General features: G+C 40.3%; 2 protein-coding genes and 1 long non-coding RNA gene across 9 annotated transcripts in view; 2 read left to right on the forward strand and 1 right to left on the reverse strand.

The window, feature by feature from the left end:
* dusp12 (dual specificity phosphatase 12) overlaps positions 1-4729 on the forward strand; it is a 24129-nt gene extending 19400 nt beyond the window's left edge. For all 3 annotated transcript variants that reach the window (XM_061890418.1, XM_061890417.1, XM_061890419.1), the window contains 2 exons: positions 474-553; positions 3456-4729. In XM_061890418.1, coding sequence (XP_061746402.1) covers positions 474-553; positions 3456-3605 — 230 coding nt within the window. In that variant the 3' untranslated portion in view covers positions 3606-4729. The remainder of the gene's footprint in view (positions 1-473; positions 554-3455) is intronic.
* A 6023-nt stretch (positions 4730-10752) lies between these two features.
* col15a1b (collagen, type XV, alpha 1b) overlaps positions 10753-22500 on the reverse strand; it is an 84692-nt gene continuing 72944 nt past the window's right edge. For 4 of the 5 annotated variants that reach the window (XM_061891450.1, XM_061891448.1, XM_061891449.1 and 1 more), the window contains 7 exons: positions 21647-21705; positions 21448-21579; positions 17357-17434; positions 17226-17300; positions 14093-14290; positions 13912-14027; positions 10753-11575 (listed from right to left, as the gene is read on the reverse strand). In XM_061891450.1, the coding sequence (XP_061747434.1) occupies positions 11365-11575; positions 13912-14027; positions 14093-14290; positions 17226-17300; positions 17357-17434; positions 21448-21579; positions 21647-21705 (869 nt within the window). In that variant the 3' untranslated portion in view covers positions 10753-11364. The remainder of the gene's footprint in view (positions 11576-13911; positions 14028-14092; positions 14291-17225; positions 17301-17356; positions 17435-21447; positions 21580-21646; positions 21706-22500) is intronic. The other variant, XM_061891447.1, reaches the window with a different exon arrangement.
* The window catches only part of LOC133545670 (uncharacterized), a 31801-nt gene continuing 20229 nt past the window's right edge, over positions 10929-22500 (forward strand). The window contains exons 1-3 of the long non-coding RNA XR_009804910.1: positions 10929-11608; positions 17051-17162; positions 17298-21587. This is a non-coding gene — a long non-coding RNA (uncharacterized LOC133545670). The remainder of the gene's footprint in view (positions 11609-17050; positions 17163-17297; positions 21588-22500) is intronic.

A 22500-nucleotide genomic window follows, 5' to 3' on the forward strand; every position in this document is an offset into this window, starting at 1 on the left:
TGATGGTATTTATAATGCAATAAAATGCCAATTGACTCATTTAGTTTCATTACATTTTATACCTGCTACACACTTTGAATATGAAATATGATGTCATTTCACATTGTATTGATAGATTAAGTGTTCATATTGATGCCTCGGTAAAAAAAAAAAATGTTTTTCCCTCATCCTTTTCAAATTTGACAAAGTTTCTCTTTAAAAATCAGATGTTTGTCTTTTCTTCTTTGTGGCAATCTTGCAGGATCACTCCAGCCCTCTTAATAAGTCAACTACTGCCCTCATGTGGATATTACCTGTACTGCATGCATACTCTAGCTTCTTAGGACAAAAATAATCACACTGACAATGTAGAGTGCTTCAAAACTGTTGTAACACTCATGACAGGTGTGCAATTATAGGGTTAATATGTCAAGTAGCCATGTTTGCACACACATGACATGATGATAGAAATACTCTCTATGTTCTTTGTGCAGGAGGAGTAGAGTGTACCTCATACTTTATTGAACCAGTGCAGTGGATGGAACAAGCTTTGCTCGGTGTGATGGATGGACAGGTACACACACACACACACACACACACACACACACACACACACACACACACACACACACACACACTCACTCACTCACTCACTCTTGTATTTGTTACCTTCTTGAGACCTGAGAAATATGCCTACCTCTATTAGGACCGCCTTTTCTAGATATATAAAGAAGTGTATTTACAACATGAGTAATATATACATACTAAGCAGTGTAGTAGATCTAAGTATTCATCAAGTACCACCATCATGACAACATTAAATACAGTAGTGTAGTAGACCTAAGTATTCTTCAAGTACCACCATCATGACAACATTAAATACAGTAGTGTAGTAGACCTAAGTATTCATCAAGTACCACCATCATGACAACATTAAATACAGTAGTGTAGTAGACCTAAGTATTCATTAAGTACCACCATCATGACATTAAGTACAGTAGTGTAGTAGACCTAAGTATTCATTAAGTACCACCATCATGACAACATTAAATACAGTAGTGTAGTAGACCTAAGTATTCATTAAGTACCACCACAATGACAACATTACATACAGTAGCATAGTAGACCTAAGTATTCATTAAGTACCACCATCATGACAACATTAAATACAGTAGTGTAGTAGACCTAAGTATTCATTAAGTACCACCATCATGACAACATTAAATACAGTAATGTAGTAGACCTCAGTATTCATTAAGTACCACCATCATGACAACATTAAGTACAGTAGTGTAGTAGACCTAAGTATTCATTAAGTACCACCATCATGACAACATTAAATACAGTAGTGTAGTAGACGTAAGTATTCATTAAGTACCACCATCATGACAACAAATACAGTAGTGTAGTAGACCTAAGTATTCATTATCACATAATGACAACATTAAATACAGTGGTGTAGTAGACCTAAGTATTCATTAAGTACCACCATCATGACAACATTAAATACAGTAGTGTAGTAGACCTAAGTATTCATTAAGTACCACCACAATGACAACATTACATACAGTAGCATAGTAGACCTAAGTATTCATTAAGTACCACCATCATGACAACATTAAATACAGTAGTGTAGTAGACCTAAGTATTCATTAAGTACCACCATCATGACAACATTAAATACAGTAATGTAATAGACCTAAATATTCATTAAGTACCACCATCATGACAACATTAAATACAGTAGTGTAGTAGACCTAAGTATTCATCAAGTACCACCATCATGACAACATTAAATACAGTAGTGTAGTAGACCTAAGTATTCATTAAGTACCACCATCATGACAACATTAAATAGAGTAGTGTAGTAGACCTAAGTATTCATTAAGTACCACCATCATGACAACATTAAATACAGTAGTGTAGTAGACCTAAGTATTCATTAAGTACCACCACAATGACAACATTACATACAGTAGCATAATAGACCTAAGTATTCATTAAGTACCACCATCATGACAACATTAAATACAGTAGTGTAGTAGACCTAAGTATTCATTAAGTATCACATAATGACAACATTAAATACAGTAGTGTAGTAGACCTAAGTATTCATTAAGTACCACCATCATGACAACATTAAATACAGTAGTGTAGTAGACCTAAGTATTCATTAAGTACCACCATCATGACAACATTAAATACAGTAGTGTAGTAAACCTAAGTATTCATTAAGTACCACCATCATGACAACATTAAATACAGTAGTGTAGTAGACCTAAGTATTCATTAAGTACCACCATCATGACAACATTAAATACAGTAGTGTAGTAGACCTAAGTATTCATTAAGTACCACCATCATGACAACAATAAATACAGTAGTGTAGTAGACCTAAGTATTCATTAAGTACCACCAAAATGACAACATTAAATACAGTAGCGTAGTAGACCTAAGTATTCATTAAGTACCACCATCATGACAACATTAAATACAGTAATGTAGTAGACCTAAGTATTCATTAAGTACCACCATCATGACAACATTAAATACAGTAGTGTAGTAGACCTAAGTATTCATGAAGTACCACAATAATGACATTAAATACAGTAGTGTAGTAGACCTAAGTATTCATTAAGTACCACCATCATGACAACATTGAATACAGTAGTGTAGTAGACCTAAGTATTCATTAAGTACCACCATCATGACAACATTAAATACAGTAGTGTAGTAGACCTAAGTATTCATCAAGTACCACCATCATGACAACATTAAATACAGTAATGTAGTAGACCTAAGTATTCATTAAGTACCACCATCATGACAACATTAAATACAGTAGCGTAGTAGACCTAAGTATTCATTAAGTACCACCATCATGACATTAAATACAGTAGTGTAGTAGACCTAAGTATTAAGTACCACCATCATGACAACATTAAATACAGTAGTGTAGTAGACCTAAGTATTCATTAAGTACCAACATGATGATTAATATTAAATACAGTAGCGTAGTAGGCCCAAGTATTCAGTAAACGATTAATTGAGGCACAGAATTTATTCAACACTTATGTTCAATATGTTTGGACACGGCATCATTGCACATTTTGAACAGTAACACTGTGTTTGAATATAGGAAATGAAAACACTGTACTTTTATCAAGTGATGCATTGGATGGAGCCCGCCTATGTTGTCTAATTAGGAAGTGGCTTTTTTTCATGGAGCTGAATGTGTTATGTTGCGCCCTACAAGGTGTTTATACTGTACGTATTGTGCTTATCACTCCCACCAGCTGTTTGATTGTAACACTCATCTTAGTTGTATTTTTCAATTACCACATTTGGAAGTGTTGAAATGGCCATGTAAAGTTGCTAATGTTAATACTAGCATCCATCCATCCATTTCCTACTGCTTGTCCCTTTTGGGGTGGTGTGTAGGGCAAATCCAGTCTGTGGCCCTTGTGTGTGTGCAGCTGCTGTGTCCCAAGTGTGGCTCCAAGCTGGGCTCCTTCAGCTGGTGTGGAGACCAGTGCTCATGCGGCCGCTGGGTCACGCCCTCCTTCCAGCTGCACCGGAACCGAGTGGACGAGATCCGCCTTCTCAGCATCCGTGGCGTCCCTTGAGGTTGGACTTGATCAGCGTCGCTGTTGAAAGTCAGCAAAGGTGCGAGTCTTTGGGCACCAAACCATTCCATCCCCTTCCTGGGATGACCGGTCAATTCAGAATCCATTCAGAATCCATTCTTGCTATGCATTATTTAATGTAGCCCATTTTCCGGACTATACACCACACCAGTATATAAGTAAACAACATGTTTTCCACATATTAGCCACACCGGACTGTAAGTCGCAGACATACATAATGTGAAATGACTTGTTTACACAGAAATATTCTGTAAATGTTTATTTACATGCCTTAATTGTTTCCACGGTGTCTGTAGAAATGTTTTAGTTCTATTGTAAAACTTACAAACGTTGCTTGGAAGGATAAACCAAGAACCCATTTGAGTAGGAACGTTATGGACGGTTAGACGACAGAACAGCACTTGTACTTCCGGTTCAACGGGATCCGAGCCGAGGACGTGGTTGTGGCTTGTGCTGCCCTTTGATATGATTGATTGCTATAATGCTTTTAATATCAGGAATTCACATTCACCCAGCAACCTCGTCCAAAGGATGGCGCCGTAGCACAAACAATAACCCATCATTGAAGTGTTTTCACATGTGTGTTGTAAAAATGTTGTGCTTCATGGCCGTAAGCAAAGAAAATGTCCTTAAATGGGCCGCACTGTTTTATAAGCCGCGGGGTTCAAAGCGTAGCAGTGGTTTATAGTCCGGAATTTACCGTGGTATAATACATATTTGACAAACTATACAGGATGATGATTTTATTTAATAAATGAATGTATTTCTGAACAAGAATCGTCAGGCGTGTAGCCGTGCGGGTGTTTGTAAGACGCAGGGTTCAAAGCGAAGGGAAAACGTTGCGGCTTATGGTCCAGGAAATACAGTAATAATTAGATCTCATATAGATGGCCTGAAACTGCTTTAAAATGTATTCTGATTAAAACTTTTTTTTTAAAATAGATAATTGTAAATAAGGAGTGTGGTTGAATAAGAATAGCAAATCAGATGTGAATCTAGTTTCTTGTGCAGCCCTAAAAGTTGCCCATTTGTTGTGGATGTGGAGACATAAAAGACACAAACCTCATTTACACATTATTGTAAATAAAAGATTGTGTTTCTTACTTTTGCACTGAAAAAGTCTTCTTCCTTCAACTTTTCTGCCAGCATGATGAAATAATTGTGTCCCCTCAGCAGTGAAATAATAATAATAATGCTGCTGTCAGCCTCACATTCACGACTGGTACGTACTCTTCCACCGTCTGTCAGCCTCACATTCACGACTGGTACGTACTCTTCCACCGTCTGTCTGCCTCACATTCACGACTGGTACGTACTCTTCCACCGTCTGTCAGCCTCACATTCACGACTGGTACGTACTCTTCCACCGTCTGTCAGCCTCACATTCACCACTGGTACGTACTCTTCCACCGTCTGTCAGCCTCACATTCACGACTGGTACGTACTCTTCCACCGTCTGTCAGCCTCACATTCACCACTGGTACGTACTCTTCCACCGTCTGTCAGCCTCACATTCACGACTGGTAGGTAGTCTTCCACCGTCTGTCAGCCTCACATTCACGACTGGTACGTACTCTTCCACCGTCTGTCAGCCTCACATTCACCACTGGTACGTACTCTTCCACCGTCTGTCAGCCTCATTCACGACTGGTACGTAGTCTTCCACCGTCTGTCAGCCTCACATTCACGACTGGTACGTAGTCTTCCACCGTCTGTCAGCCTCACATTCACGACTGGTACGTACTTTTCCACCGTCTGTCAGCCTCACATTCAGGACTGGTACGTACTCTTCCACCGTCTGTCAGCCTCACATTCACCACTGGTACGTACTCTTCCACCGTCTGTCAGCCTCATTCACGACTGGTACGTAGTCTTCCACCGTCTGTCAGCCTCACATTCACGACTGGTACGTAGTCTTCCACCGTCTGTCAGCCTCACATTCACGACTGGTACGTACTTTTCCACCGTCTGTCAGCCTCACATTCAGGACTGGTACGTACTCTTCCACCGTCTGTCAGCCTCACATTCAGGACTGGTACGTAGTCTTCCACCGTCTGTCAGCCTCACATTCACCACTGGTACGTACTCTTCCACCGTCTGTCAGCCTCATTCACGACTGGTACGTAGTCTTCCACCGTCTGTCAGCCTCACATTCACGACTGGTACGTAGTCTTCCACCGTCTGTCAGCCTCACATTCACGACTGGTACGTACTTTTCCACCGTCTGTCAGCCTCACATTCAGGACTGGTACGTACTCTTCCACCGTCTGTCAGCCTCACATTCAGGACTGGTACGTAGTCTTCCACCGTCTGTCAGCCTCACATTCACCACTGGTACGTACTCTTCCACCGTCTGTCAGCCTCACATTCACGACTGGTACGTACTCTTCCACTGTCTGTCAGCCTCACATTCACCACTGGTACGTACTCTTCCACCGTCTGTCAGCCTCACATTCACGACTGGTACGTAGTCTTCCACCGTCTGTCAGCCTCACATTCACGACTGGTACGTACTCTTCCACCGTCTGTCAGCCTCACATTCACCACTAGTACGTACTCTTCCACCGTCTGTCAGCCTCACATTCACCACTGGTACGTACTCTTCCACCGTCTGTCAGCCTCACATTCACCACTGGTACGTACTCTTCCACCGTCTGTCAGCCTCACATTCACGACTGGTACGTACTCTTCCACCGTCTGTCAGCCTCACATTCACCACTGGTACGTACTCTTCCACCGTCTGTCAGCCTCACATTCACGACTGGTACGTACTCTTTCACCGTCTGTCAGCCTCACATTCACGACTGGTACGTAGTCTTCCACCGTCTGTCAGCCTCACATTCACCACTGGTACGTACTCTTCCACCGTCTGTCAGCCTCATTCACGACTGGTACGTAGTCTTCCACCGTCTGTCAGCCTCACATTCACGACTGGTACGTACTCTTCCACCGTCTTTCAGCCTCACATTCACGACTGGTACGTAGTCTTCCACCGTCTGTCAGCCTCACATTCACGACTGGTACGTACTCTTCCACCGTCTGTCAGCCTCACATTCACCAATGGTACGTACTCTTCCACCGTCTGTCAGCCTCACATTCACCACTGGTACGTACTCTTCCACCGTCTGTCAGCCTCACATTCACGACTGGTACGTACTCTTCCACCGTCTGTCAGCCTCACATTCACGACTGGTAGGTAGTCTTCCACCGTCTGTCAGCCTCACATTCACGACTGGTACGTAGTCTTCCACCGTCTGTCAGCCTCACATTCAGGACTGGTACGTACTCTTCCACCGTCTGTCAGCCTCACATTCACGACTGGTAGGTAGTCTTCCACCGTCTGTCAGCCTCACATTCACGACTGGTACGTAGTCTTCCACCGTCTGTCAGCCTCACATTCAGGACTGGTACGTACTCTTCCACCGTCTGTCAGCCTCACATTCACGACTGGTAGGTAGTCTTCCACCGTCTGTCAGCCTCACATTCACGACTGGTACGTAGTCTTCCACCGTCTGTCAGCCTCACATTCAGGACTGGTACGTACTCTTCCACCGTCTGTCAGCCTCACATTCACCACTGGTACGTACTCTTCCACCGTCTGTCAGCCTCACATTCACGACTGGTACGTACTCTTCCACCGTCTGTCAGCCTCACATTCACCACTGGTACGTACTCTTCCACCGTCTGTCAGCCTCACATTCAGGACTGGTACGTAGTCTTCCACCGTCTGTCAGCCTCACATTCAGGACTGGTACGTACTCTTCCACCGTCTGTCAGCCTCACATTCACCACTGGTACGTACTCTTCCACCGTCTGTCAGCCTCACATTCACGACTGGTACGTACTCTTCCACCGTCTGTCAGCCTCACATTCACCACTGGTACGTACTCTTCCACTGTCTGTCAGCCTCACATTCACGACTGGTACGTACTCTTCCACCGTCTGTCAGCCTCACATTCACCACTGGTACGTACTCTTCCACCGTCTGTCAGCCTCACATTCACCACTGGTACGTACTCTTCCACCGTCTGTCAGCCTCACATTCACCACTGGTACGTACTCTTCCACCGTCTGTCAGCCTCATTCACGACTGGTACGTAGTCTTCCACCGTCTGTCAGCCTCACATTCACGACTGGTACGTACTCTTCCACCGTCTTTCAGCCTCACATTCACGACTGGTACGTAGTCTTCCACCGTCTGTCAGCCTCACATTCACGACTGGTACGTACTCTTCCACCGTCTGTCAGCCTCACATTCACCACTGGTACGTACTCTTCCACCGTCTGTCAGCCTCACATTCACCACTGGTACGTACTCTTCCACCGTCTGTCAGCCTCACATTCACGACTGGTACGTACTCTTCCACCGTCTGTCAGCCTCACATTCACGACTGGTACGTACTCTTCCACCGTCTGTCAGCCTCACATTCACGACTGGTACGTAGTCTTCCACCGTCTGTCAGCCTCACATTCAGGACTGGTACGTACTCTTCCACCGTCTGTCAGCCTCACATTCACGACTGGTACGTACTCTTCCACCGTCTGTCAGCCTCACATTCACCACTGGTACGTACTCTTCCACCGTCTGTCAGCCTCACATTCACCACTGGTACGTACTCTTCCACCGTCTGTCAGCCTCACATTCACCACTGGTACGTACTCTTCCACCGTCTGTCAGCCTCACATTCACCACTGGTACGTACTCTTCCACCGTCTGTCAGCCTCACATTCACCACTGGTACGTACTCTTCCACCGTCTGTCAGCCTCACATTCACGACTGGTACGTACTCTTCCACCGTCTGTCAACCTCACATTCAGGACTGGTACGTACTCTTCCACCGTCTAGCTTACTCAGCACACCCAGACTGGTACATACTCATCTTTGTATTCATGCTCTGACACTTACTGCACTTAAGTGTGTCCCTATCTACCATGTGGAAATAAACATGTCTGTTCACTTCTATGAAAGTATATTAATGGCAAACTGATGTTGCACTGTCATGCCAGGTGGGGGCACTGTTCTCCCACTACTAGACTTGTATTCCAATAGTTTATTAAAAGGTATAACTATTTCTACTGTACTAAACATTTTACCTTCCTCAGAAACGTCATATCTTAAAATACAAATATTTTCACTTCCTGGTACGATCATTTTGTGTTTTTCACCTGCTGATGCTGTTCCTTAAGGGCATGGAAAGGTCAAAGGTATGTGCTCTCTTCTCCAGTTGTCTTTTTTTCCCCACTTTGTGAGCCGTGCTTGAATGCATCACTGTAGTCCACTCACTAATCACCAGCACTTTGCTTTATGTGGAGGTCTGTTTCCCACATTGGGAAGTATGAGATAAAAAGTTTGATTTATAAGATAAAGTTGTGATTTAAAAAGACATAAGAGATAAAAAGTACAAATTATGGGATAAGAAAGCTGAAATTATGGGATATAAAATCGAGTTAAAAAGATTTTATATATATATATATATATATATATATATATATATATATATATATATATATATATATATATGTGTTGTGTGTGTGTATATTAATGTGTAAATGTGTGTGCATATATATATATATATATATGTGTGTGTGTGTGTGTGTGTGTGTGTGCGTGCGTATATATATATATATATATATGTGTGTGTGTGTGTATATACATATATACACACATATATGTGTGTGTGTGTGTATGTATGTGTGTGTGTATATATACACATACATACATATATATGTGCGTGTATATATATATATATATATATACACATATATATATATACAGTATATATATGTGTGTGTGTATATGTCTATCTGTGTTGGCCCTGCGATGAGGTGGCGACTTGTCCAGGGTGTACCCCGCCTTCCGCCCGATTGTAGCTGAGATAGGGAATAAGCGGCAGAAAATGGATGGATGGATGTATGTGTCTGTGTGTTTGTAAAAATGTGTGTGTATGTATGTATGTATATATATTTATATATATACATACTTACATACAGTACATATATGTATATATATATATATATATACAGACACACATATATATATATATATATATATATATATACACGTGTATATATGTTTATATATATATATACACGTGTGTGTATGTATATATATATATATACACGTGTGTGTATATATGTATATATACACGTGTGTGTATATATGTATATATATATACACGTGTGTGTATATATGTATATATATATACACGTGTGTGTATATATGTATATATATATACACGTGTGTATATATGTATATATATATATACACACGCATGTGTATGTATGTGTATATATATGTATGCATTTGTGTGTGTGTGTATGTATGTATGTGTGTGTGTATATATATATATATATATATATACATACATACAGACACACACATATACATATGTGTGTATGTGTATATATATATATATATATATATATATATATATATATATATATATAAGTTGAGGTTTCTGTGTTTTATTCATTATACAGTGCTGAATACTGGGGTAGAGCGGAATATACGTGAGGTCAGGAAAAACACGGAGGCTTTTTCCTCCCTACAAGCCTGTTCCCCAGAAAATCCCCTGAAGAGCAAGGAAACCTGCAAAACAGACTTGTAGGGATAAAATGGGTCAGGTAAAAACACAGAGGCTAACGTGTATATAATTATCTGTATAGGCATTATCTCAAAATGTTGACTTCTTATCCCATAATTATTAACTTATCTCCTAATTGATCATTGTGTACAACGCTTTGTTTTCCCACTTGCCTGTGTATGAAAAGTGCTCTATAAATAAAGTTTGATAAAATTGTGAGATTAATATATATTTGTGTGTATATATATATATACAAATTTTTTTTTTTTGAGAAATGTGCATGTTTGCAATTGTTTAAGTGCTTTTTAAAATGTTTTGGTACAAAATGGTATGCAGGTGTAGAAATGTGAACACCTGTGAGTTGTACCCTAGCAGACTGGTGCGTTCAGGGAAACTCTGAAAACACAAACTTCTAGACTCTTGATGACTTTGGACTATTACTGTATGTTATAAGTCTATAATTACGGGCTTTATGTTGTGTTATTTTGCAGCTGCATACCATTAATATGAATCTCGGGATGGCAATTCTTTGAAAAACAAATGTGTATTTAGATATTTATTTAGTGACAATCAGCCAGTCAGTACAAAAGTTTCTCAAGTTTTGTTTCAACAGCAAAATCAGACATGACGGAAAACAACATAAAAAAACAACTAAAATCACAATCAAGACTTGGTGAGAGAAAACAATAAACAATGTCTAGCTCTGTGTGGACATGAACTTTTATACAAACTGTACATTCATTCTTTCATCACAATGTGGAAAGTCAACTTGCTACATTGTGGTATAAATATGGAAATGATGTCATCCTAGTAGAAAAATACAGACATCAATGCCTAACTTGTTACAGGAATACAAAAAAGGATCACTAATCAAATGTGACTGTAAACTGCTTTGAAAAAAATCCTACAAAATCTTGACACACTTGTGAATCCTAAAAGGGAGCTGAAACAATGACTAAGAATAAATACAAGATACTGTTGTGGAAATGACAATCAAACGTGATGTTTGTCAAGCTGCAGTTTCTGCATTTCCGGATGGGGTTAATACTCTAATAATGTATGCACTTTAAACACGCTTCTTTGTGTAACATGTTTATACAACACGCTTCTTTGTGTCACATGTTTATGTGAGAGGATTGTTTGTGTGTGTCCTTCAGCTGCTGGTGTGCACGTAGGTGTTCTCTATGCACAGCACCATGTATTGCTGGGAGCAGGATCGGGTGTGTTGGCCCAGCAGGCGTCCCGTCTGAAGCAGCCCCGCCTGGCCCGTCACCGCCATGTCGTCGGTCCGCCACGCTTCGCAGTAGTTTGTGGTAGCGCGGATTCCTGCGGCGCTGGAACCGTGCCAGATCAGCTTCTCGGGCCTGGAACACACACACGTACACACACATGGCAAGGTCAGTGTGATTGTGCTTTTATTGTTGAGTGGGACTATAAAATAATCCACCAATAATGTTATAAAACCACATTGATGTTCAAAATCCCCACGTGCATGAACGCACCTCGGGTGTTGTTTTCCCACTTGCAGGGAAAAAAAGTGTGCACGTTTATATACGATGTTGGAACCATTGTAGATTGTGACTGAATGATTAGAGTCACTCAACACCATAAAAAAGGTGTGAAAAATCCCGGACGAGCCCCCCAAAAAAGTTAGGATAATGTTGCAGTGTTTTGGTGTTTAAAATTGATTTTAAGAGCTTCATTTCCAGTCTTAATTCAACATTCTCTCAGGGATGGGTACCGAACCGGTTCTTTTTTGGAACTGAACGACACCTGATGGTCCGATTCATGTGAGCAAAATGCATGTTTAAAAATTCAGTGTATTAAACTTCAGTCTATAAAAATTCTGTTTTATAATTCTGTTCATAAAGATTCAGTGTATAAAAATGTAATGTATACAAAAAAATCAGTGTTAAAAAATTCAGTGTTTTAAAAATTCAGTTCATAAAATGTCAGTGTTTTAAAAATCAGTGTAAAAAATGCAGTGTATAAAAATTCAATGTTTTAAAATTTAGAATATAAAAATGTAATGTTAAACAGTGTTTAAGAAATTCAGAATGTAAAAAATCAATTGTTTAAAATTCAGTGTTTTAAAGATCAGTGTAAAAAAATTCAGTCTATGATAATGCAGTGTATAAAAATTAAATGTTTAAAAATTTAGTATCTAAAAATTTAATGTGTAAAAAAACAGCGTTAAAAAATACTTTTTAAGAAATTCAGAATATAAAAATTCAGTTTTTAAAAATTCAGTTAAGAAAAAGTCAGTGTAAAAAAAGTCAGTCTATGAAAATGCAGTTTATGAAAATTCAATGTTTTAAAATTCGGTGTATAAAAATTGAATGTGTAAAAAAAAAGTGTTAGAAAATTCAGTATATAAAAATTGACTGTTTTAAAATTCAGTGTTTTAAAATGTATTGTATAAAAAAACTCAGTACATAAAAATTGTTTTAAAATTTGTTGTTTTAAAATTCGGTGTAAAAAGTCAGTGTTTTAAAAATTCTGTTCATAAAGATTCAGTGTAAAAATTCACTGTTTTAAAATTCAGTGTATAAAAATTCAAAGTGTAAAAAAATTGAGGATTAAAAAATTCAGTATATTAAAAATGTACTATTTTTTAAAATTCAGTGTAAAAAAAAATCAGTATTTTAAAATGTTAAATGACGCCTTTCCAATTTCCTGCTGGTGAACACAAGCGGTCAGACACTCACCACGCAGAGTCGGTCATCACATTGGTGAACACAAGCGGTCAGACACTCACCACGCAGAGTGGGTCATCACGTTGGTGAACACAAGCGGTCAGACACTCACCACGCAGAGTGGGTCATCACGTTGGTAAACACAAGCGGTCAGACACTCACCACGCAGAGAGGGTCATCACGTTGGTGAACACAAGCGGTCAGACACTCACCACGCAGAGTGGGTCATCACGTTGGTAAACACAAGCGGTCAGACACTCACCACGCAGAGAGGGTCATCACGTTGGTGAACACAAGCGGTCAGACACTCACCACGCAGAGTGGGTCATCACGTTGGTGAACACAAGCGGTCAGACACCACGCAGAGTCGGTCATCACGTTGGTGAACACAAGCGGTCAGACACTCACCACGCAGAGTCGGTCATCACGTTGGTGAACACAAGCGGTCAGACACTCACCACGCAGAGTGGGTCATCACGTTGGTGAACACAAGCGGTCAGACACTCACCACGCAGAGTGGGTCATCACGTTGGTGAACACAAGCGGTCAGACACCACGCAGAGTCGGTCATCACGTTGGTGAACACAAGCGGTCAGACACTCACCACGCAGAGTCGGTCATCACGTTGGTGAACACAAGCGGTCAGACACTCACCACGCAGAGTCGGTCATCACGTTGGTGAACACAAGCGGTCAGACACTCACCACGCAGAGTCGGTCATCACGTTGGTGAACACAAGCGGTCAGACACTCACCACGCAGAGTGGGTCATCACGTTGGTGAACACAAGCGGTCAGACACTCACCACGCAGAGTGGGTCATCACGTTGGTGAACACAAGCGGTCAGATACTCACCACGCAGAGTCGGTCATCACGTTGGTGAACACAAGCGGTCAGACACTCACCACGCAGAGTGGGTCATCACGTTGGTGAACACAAGCGGTCAGATACTCACCACGCAGAGTGGGTCATCACGTTGGTGAACACAAGCGGTCAGACACTCACCACGCAGAGTCGGTCATCACGTTGCGTCCATCGAAGGAGTAGATGGGGATGGATGGGTCAAACGTTCCTCCGTTTTCCGAGAAGATGGAGGTCCAGCTGGTGAACAAGATCTCCCCCTGAGAGCACAGGACAACAATGAAGTCCAAGAAGACCACAAGAAGACACTCGGGGTCTCCCTCACCCTCAGATTGACCACCGGCATGTCGCTGCGGTCTGCTTTCCTGACCACGGTGGCCAGGTCCTGCAGGTGTGAGGACAGGAAGGCCCTGTAGGTGCTGGTCAGTCCCAGGGCAGCAGCCTGCTGGTAGCACTGGAAGTCTGCCCCCCGGATGCCCCTCATGTCCCCCCTCAGTGGGGCGTTCAGGGCCACCAGGTGCAGCTACACAACCACAAACAAAGCACAAATACTCTACCTGTGTGATGACATCCATCATGCTCACAATAACATTGCATCTAATAGAGAGACAAATGCTAGAGTCTGTGAACATTGCTCCAAAGTCAGGATTTTTTGTTGTTGATTTAATGTGCATACAAAAGTCATGATTGACAGGTGCAAAAGCAGCAATTTATGATAAAACAAGACAGCAGCTAAAGAAGGACTTCTCTATCCAGGTGAACAGCTGATTTGAACACTTCCTGTGCTGACGTGAGACAAGCCACATGTGAGCATAGGATGAACAAATACACCACGCTACTAAGACTATAGTGGATATTAACAGTTAGCTTCTACAGCTGGGTTGTCCAAAGTGTGGCACAGGGGCCATCTGTGGTCCCCGACTCCTTTGTCATCGGCCTTAAGCACGTTACAAAAAAACAAAAATGGAGATCTCATTTGCACCCCTGCTGGTGACATCTATCAAAATGAGGATGGTGCCAAAAAGGGGGGATTTTCCAAATTGACTGTGTCGCTTTTAAAAGTGCTCCCCCTCTGGTCGACATATGAAATAACAAGTTTATGTAAAAATTTGAAGTGCTCCCCCTCTGGTCAACATATGAAATAACAAGTGTATGTAATCATATGAAGTGCTCCCCCTCTGGTCGACATATGAAATAACAAGTGTGTGTAAACATTTAAAGTCCTCCCCCTCTGGTCAACATACGTAATGACAATTGTGTGTAAACATTTGAAGTGCTCCCCCTCTGGTCGACATATGAAATAACAAGTGTATGTAAAAATTTGAAGTGCTCCCCCTCTGGTCAACATATGAAATAACAAGTTTATGTAAAAATTTGAAGTCCTCCCCCTCTGGTCGACATGAAATAACAAGTTTATGTAAAAATTTGAAGTCCTCCCCCTCTGGTCAACATATGAAATTACAAGTGTGTGTAAACATTTGAAGTCCTCCCCCTCTGGTCAACATACGTAATGACAATTGTGTGTAAACATTTGAAGTGCTCCCCTCTGGTCAACATATGAAATAACAAGTTTATGTAAACATTTGAAGTGCTCCCCTCTGGTCAACATATGAAATAACAAGTGTATGTAAACATTTGAAGTGCTCCCCTCTGGTCAACATATGAAATTACAAGTGTGTGTAAACATTTGAAGTACTCCCATCTGGTCAACATATGAAATAACAAGTTTATGTAAAAATTTGAAGTGCTCCCCCTCTGGTCGACATATGAAATTACAAGTGTGTGTAAACATTTGAAGTCCTCCCCCTCTGGTCGACATACGTAATGACAATTGTGTGTAAACATTTGAAGGGCTCCCCTCTGGTCAACATATGAAATAACAAGTGTATGTAAAAATTTGAAGTGCTCCCCCTCTGGTCAACATACATAATGACAATTGTGTGTAAACATTTGAAGTGCTCCCCTCTGGTCAATGTATGAAATAACAAGTGTATATAAAAATTTGAAGTTCTCCCCCTCTGGTCAACATATGAAATAACAAGTTTATGTAAAAATTTGAAGTGCTCCCCCTCTGGTCAACATACGTGATGACAATTGTGTGTAAACATTTGAAGTGCTCCCCTCTGGTCAACATATGAAATAACAAGTGTATGTAAAAATTTGAAGTTCTCCCCCTCTGGTCAACATATGAAATAACAAGTGTGTGTAAAAAAAAAAATGTAAGTGCTCCCCTATGGCCAAAATTAATAATATATATATATATATATATATATATTTTTTTATAGAAACATACTTTAATAACTTCAAGTAAATAATGACGATTAAAAATCAATTACAAACAAAAAATACTAAAATCAGACTTTCTCACAATGAGTCTTCTTTTTCTTATGAAATTGGAAACAATTGTTTTCCTATTTTTTTTTTCTGTAATGCAATATTTTCCTCATAAAATTATAACTTTTTTTATGTAAAATTATGACTTTTTTTAATGCAAAATGGTGACATTTGTCATATAAAATTCTGACTCGTCACAATATTGCCATTTTTTTGTTGTTCTTGTAAAATAGTGACTTTTTTAAGTCGAATTAAAAAATTCAGATTTTAAAGTTTTCTTATAAAATTGTGAAATTTGTCGAGTAAAATGACGACTCTTTTAAAAAAAATTGCCAAAGTTTAAAGCTTTTTCTTGTAAAGTTGCGACTGCTATTGAGTAAAATTGCAACTTTTATCATAATATTGCACAAATGTTCAGTTTTTTTTGTAGAATTTACACGTGCATTGAGTAAAATGAGTTTTATTACAATACTGCCAAAATGATAAGTTTTTCTTGTGAAATTGTGAACTTTTTCTCGTGAAATTCTAACTCATTTTTCACAACAAGCTTTTTTTTTATATGTGCATAGTATGTATATATTATTCATGTTGTAAATACACTTCTTTATATATCTAGAAAGGCTGCTGCTAAAGTGGAAGGTGAAGTGGAAAATGTCTGTCCTAAATCTGTTTTGGGTAACTTTCACCTCGATACTTTAGGAAGGACACGACTTGAGAGGTCAAGTCACCCTGAACACTGGACAGTTACATAAGTTATGATAGAAATCAGGTCATCATGGAGCGTATAAATAAGAAGGGAAGACCAAGCATGTTGTGCGCTCTTTCTTAATTCTTTCACGAGGGTTCACCATCTTTTGTCTGTTTTCATATCGATTCAATCCAACTTTGTACTATCTGATTGTGAGTAATTAAAACTGTTCTAACAAACTCTCTATTGTTCCTGTTTAAGATTCGGACTTTTCGACCACATAAAATTGGCTACCACTGACAGACAGGATGAGGTCCCGGGTTGAATCCCCAACATTTCTACTACAGAGGCATTTTTCTCAGGTCTTAAGAAGGTACGAAGTACAAAAGTGTGTGTATGTGTGTGTGTGTGTGTGTGTGTGTGTGTACACACTCACCCCAGCCACGGCACTGAAGGTGTGAGGCAGGATGTTATAACTGGGCTGGTATCTTCTCCCACCCTCCTGCAGCTCCTGTCCAACACACACACCTTCAACACCTCTTCAAGAGACCTTGTCTCTGGACCTACCTGACTGTGTGGTCTGCTCTTCTCTCCGGCTCTGCTCTGGCTCTCAAAGGCTGACTCAGAATGGATCATCTCCCCGAGCTAAGCACAACACACACACACACACTGTGATGGACCAGTCTGGGTTTGGAGCTTGCCAGGAGAACGCTACATTTCGGACTGCATTGTGCCCAGTGTGACATTTGGTGGAGGTGGAATTTTCAGGAGTTAGTTCCAGTGAAAGGAACTTTAAATGCTTCCAACATGACTGTGCACAATAAGCAAGGTCCATAAAGATATTCATGTCAGAGTCTGGTGCGGATGAACTTGACTGGCCTGCACAGAGTCCTGACCTGAACCCAGATAGAACACCTTTGGGATGAATTAGAGCAGAGACTTTTCATTCTGAAACATATGTTTGATTCATTGTCAACATTCCATATCTCCATTATGTGGCAGCTTGGATTTTCCCTCTTTGGTGTCGCTTCCTGTCTCGCGCTCTTCTTTTGGCGGCACTTCCTGTTATGTTGGGAGTGTTTTCCTGACCGCTTCACACGTCTTTCTCTGAACACTGACGCACGCACCTGTACTTTGTCTTAGCAATCACTTCTATTTGGGTGTGAGCCGCCGTTCTTTGTTTAGAATGTGGGCGCTCTTTCCCTCCCGCCGTGAGTTTTGCTGTGTTCCAGCATTCCGTTTTGATGTTTTGCAACCTGTCCGTTTGGTTTTTGCATCGCCTTCCCTGTGCTTCGCTGCCTTCCTAGCCACATTAAATACTTTTACCTGCACCTCTGCAATTTGGGAACGCACCACTAAATATACTAAAATGTATTAATTCATACAAATAGTATAAATACAACAAAAATTAAAGCTGCAAGCAGCGTTGGTCGGGTCCGCCTTTGGCTGCTGCCGGCGCTACTCAAGCCCTGGTCTAAGTCAGATCAACATAGAGGTTTTTGTTTCATGTCTCTACGACATTCCTAACAGAAGTTACAAGCAGTTTTGTCGGTTTTTTCTTAGGGGGCGCTAGAGCGCATTTTTGATTTTTGGGGTTTTGTTTTTTATTAGATGGCAATTTTCGCCAGTCCTAATGTGTGTGTAAAATTTGGTGAGTTTTGAAGCATGTTAAGGGGGTGAATAGTAGTGCTTTAACTTGCACCTTGAAGCATTTTAAGGGGGTCAAATTACAGCTCAAAGAGGCAAAAATGACATTTTTTAGGAAAATTTGCGCAGGTTTTTTTGATGGCGCGTGAAATCCAAACCGGAGCAGTAATCAAAACTCTTTCGATAACTTTTAATTAGAAGGGTTCAAACTCTCTTCTGTGCGAGTTTGAAGCTGAAACGACAAACTCGCTCAGAGGAGATAACGTTTGAAAAAGGTGACGGGTGTTTACAAAACTTTTATTTTGAAGGGGTAATTTTTAACTTCCTGTTAATTTTTGCTGAAGGATGTTGATCATTAAAATGTAGGTCTAAGTGAGACCTAAATGGATGTTTTTGTTTCATGTCTTTCCGACATTCCTACGGGAAGTTACAAGCAGTTTTGTCTGTGTTTTCTTCCTAGGAGCAGTTTTTTCTGTGTTTTTTTCAAAAATTGCGCTAGAGCGCAGTTTTGGGGTTTGGTTTTTGTCATATCGCAATTTTTGCCAGTCCTGATGTGTGTGCCAAGTTTGGTGAGTTTTGAAGCATTTTAAGGGGGTCAAATTACAGCTCAAAGAGGCAAAAATGACATTATTTAGGAAAATTTGCGCAGGTTTTTTTGATGGCGCGTAAAATCCAAACCGGAGCAGTAATCAAAACTCTTTTGATAACTTTTAATTAGAAGGGTTCAAACTCTCTTCTGTGCGAGTTTGAAGCTGAAACGACAAACTCGCTCAGAGGAGATAACGTTTGAAAAAGGTGACGGGTGTTTACAAAACTTTTATTTTGAAGGGGTAATTTTTAACTTCCTGTTGATTTTTGCTGAAGGATGTTGATCATTAAAATGTAGGTCTAAGTGAGACCTACATGGATGTTTTTGTTTCATGTCTTTCCGACATTCCTACGGGAAGTTATAAGCAGTTTTGTCTGTGTTTTCTTCCTAGGAGCAGTTTTTTCTGTGTTTTTTTCAAAAATTGCGCTAGAGCGCAGTTTTGGGGTTTGGTTTTTGTCATATCGCAATTTTTGCCAGTCCTGATGTGTGTGCCAAGTTTGGTGAGTTTTGAAGCATTTTAAGGGGGTCAAATTACAGCTCAAAGAGGCAAAAATGACATTATTTAGGAAAATTTGCGCAGGTTTTTTTGATGGCGCGTAAAATCCAAACCGGAGCAGTAATCAAAACTCTTTTGATAACTTTTAATTAGAAGGGTTCAAACTCTCTTCTGTGCGAGTTTGAAGCTGAAACGACAAACTCGCTCAGAGGAGATAACGTTTGAAAAAGGTGACGGGTGTTCACAAAACTTTTATTTTGAAGGGGTAATTTTTAACTTCCTGTTGATTTTTGCTGAAGGATGTTGGTCATTAAAATGTAGGTCTAAGTGAGACCTACATGGATGTTTTTGTTTCATGTCTTTCCGGCATTCCTACGGGAAGTTACAAGCAGTTTTGTCTGTGTTTTCTTCCTAGGAGCAGTTTTTTCTGTGTTTTTTTCAAAAATTGTGCTAGAGCGCAGTTTTGGGGTTTGGTTTTTTCATTATATCGCAATTGTTGCCAGTCTTGATGTGTGTGCCAAGTTTGGTGAGTTTTGAAGCATTTTAAGGGGGTCAAATTACAGCTCAAAGAGGCAAAAATAGCATTTTTTTCGAAAATGTTGCTTTGAAGAGTTTTTGCCAACTTCCTGTTGATTTTTGCTATAGAAGTTTAAATTGGGAAATGTAGGTCTAAGTCAGACCTACATAGAGGTTTTTGTTTCATGTCTCTACGACATTCCTAACGGAAGTTGCAAGCAGTCTTTTTTTTTTTCTTCCTATGGGGCGCTAGAGCGCATTTTTGATTTTTGGGGTTTGGTTTTTTTTATTAGATGGCAATTTTCGCCAGTTCTGATGAGTGTGTGAAATTTGGTGAGTTTTGAAGCATGTTCAGGGGGTTAAATTAAAGTTCAAAGAGGCGTCGGAATAATAATAAATAAAGAATAATAAAACGCACGAAAAACAATAGGTCCTTTGGCAATGGGCCATGCGGGCCCTAATAAAAATGAGGAGATAATAAAAATGTGAGGACCAAATTGCGTGTGTACGCTTCAACTGCGGCACATCACTACTATCATCCAAAAAAAGTGAAGCCAAATACGAATAAATACAATAAACATGTAATTATGTAAATACATTAGATTGATATTGTTCTTTTCCCAGAGAAGTGACAAGCCACCATTCATGTGGTGGTAGCTAAGCTACATTGGGCTAGACCGGGGGTCAGAAACCTGCGGCTCTTTAGCGCCGCCCTAGTGGCTCCCTGGACCACTTTCAGAGACGTGTGAAAAGGGAAAAAGACGAAGACAAAAATATATTTTTTGTTCTAATATGGTTTATGACACAAATCTCCTTCATTGTTAGAAATCTCAATGTTTATATTAAACATGTGCAAGCTACGTTTTGTCCTACTAATTTCAGCAACCCTTGAACTCATCGGAGTTTGTTTACATGTACAACTTTCTCCAGAATGACCTGTTTTATGCCACTCCTTCTTTGTCTCATTTCGTCCACCAAACATTTTATACTGTGCGTCAAAGGTGAGCTTTGTTGATGTTATTGACTTGTTGGAGTGCTCATCAAACATATTTGGTGACTGCATGACATATTGCATCACTATGCTATATTTGAACTCATTTAATATCCTATACTTAGGTCCTCTGTGTATTTAATTTGTATTTGCATGTTTCATGACACATTTTCTGTATGTAATAATGGCTGCGTTTCTCATAGTTGTTTGTGCGCCATGATGTTCCAGACCACAGCAAACGTTGGCGAGCTTGCAAAGCTCGTAATAAATATGTTGTTTCCTTTAACTTGGACACACACATCTATACTTTTGGTTATTCTGAGCCAGTCATTTCCAGGAGTCATGGTGTTCCAACCCGTCTGTCACGGGCCTGCTTCCTGACCATGTCTCTGCCCTTAGGGCCCCTCCTCATTCCATACCTGGACCTGGCGCCAGCCGCCGTGGGATCTGATGTACAGATGTCCGCCGCCCTCAGACACGTAGGCCAGGGTTCCCTCTGCAGCCCTCTGGGTGTCTCTGGTCAGAGCATGGACTGTCTTGTAGGTGCTCACCTGGGCAGGTACACAGCATCAGTGGGGCAGGGGTGCACACATTCAAAAAGTGTAGAACGCTTCTGACCGGGTTGACATGTCCTGGAGGTCCTGGAGGACCAGGGGGGCCTGGGATCTTGACACCTGCTAACAGTACACAACATAAACAATCATCAGTACACAATATGTCCCCTCATGCAGGGGCCACACCACCCACTAGACGTGTCCCCATACCAATATTTTGATACTTTTTAAGTAAAGGGCAGCACAAAAAATGTCTTTGTTGTAACAAAAAATCTTAGAGTACATGAAACATATGTTTATTATTGTCATTTAGTCCTGAAATAAAATAGTCAACTTGTCTTTTAGTAGTAAGTAAACAAACAAAGACTCCTAGTTAGTCTAATTATAACATATTGTGTCATTTATACACCTATTATTTTGTCTACATTATGAGGGACAAACTCTAAAAAATATGGATTATTAATCCACTTGTTTATTTATTGTTAATATCTGCTTATTTTCTGTTTTAACATGTTCTATCTACACTTCTGTTCAAATGTAATAATCACTTATTATTCTCTTCTTTGATACTTGACATTAGTTGTGGATGATACCACACATTTAGGTATCGATGCGATACCAAGTAGTTACAGGATCCTACAATAAAATATAAACCAATAATAATATGGTTAAAAATATTGATGTAAAGGGTAGGTGTCGCACTGTTTTCTGTTTTAACATTTTCTATCTACACTTCTGTTCAAATGTAATAATCACTTATTCTTCTCTACTTTGATACTTGACATTAGTTGTGGATGATACCACACATTTAGGTATCGATGCGATACCAAGTAGTTACAGGATCCTACAATAAAATATAAACCAATAATAATATGGTTAAAAATACTGATGTAAAGGGTAGGTGTTGCACTGTTTTCT

Source organism: Nerophis ophidion, linkage group LG28 (assembly GCF_033978795.1).
Source record: "Nerophis ophidion isolate RoL-2023_Sa linkage group LG28, RoL_Noph_v1.0, whole genome shotgun sequence".
NCBI classification, from domain to species: domain Eukaryota; kingdom Metazoa; phylum Chordata; class Actinopteri; order Syngnathiformes; family Syngnathidae; genus Nerophis; species Nerophis ophidion.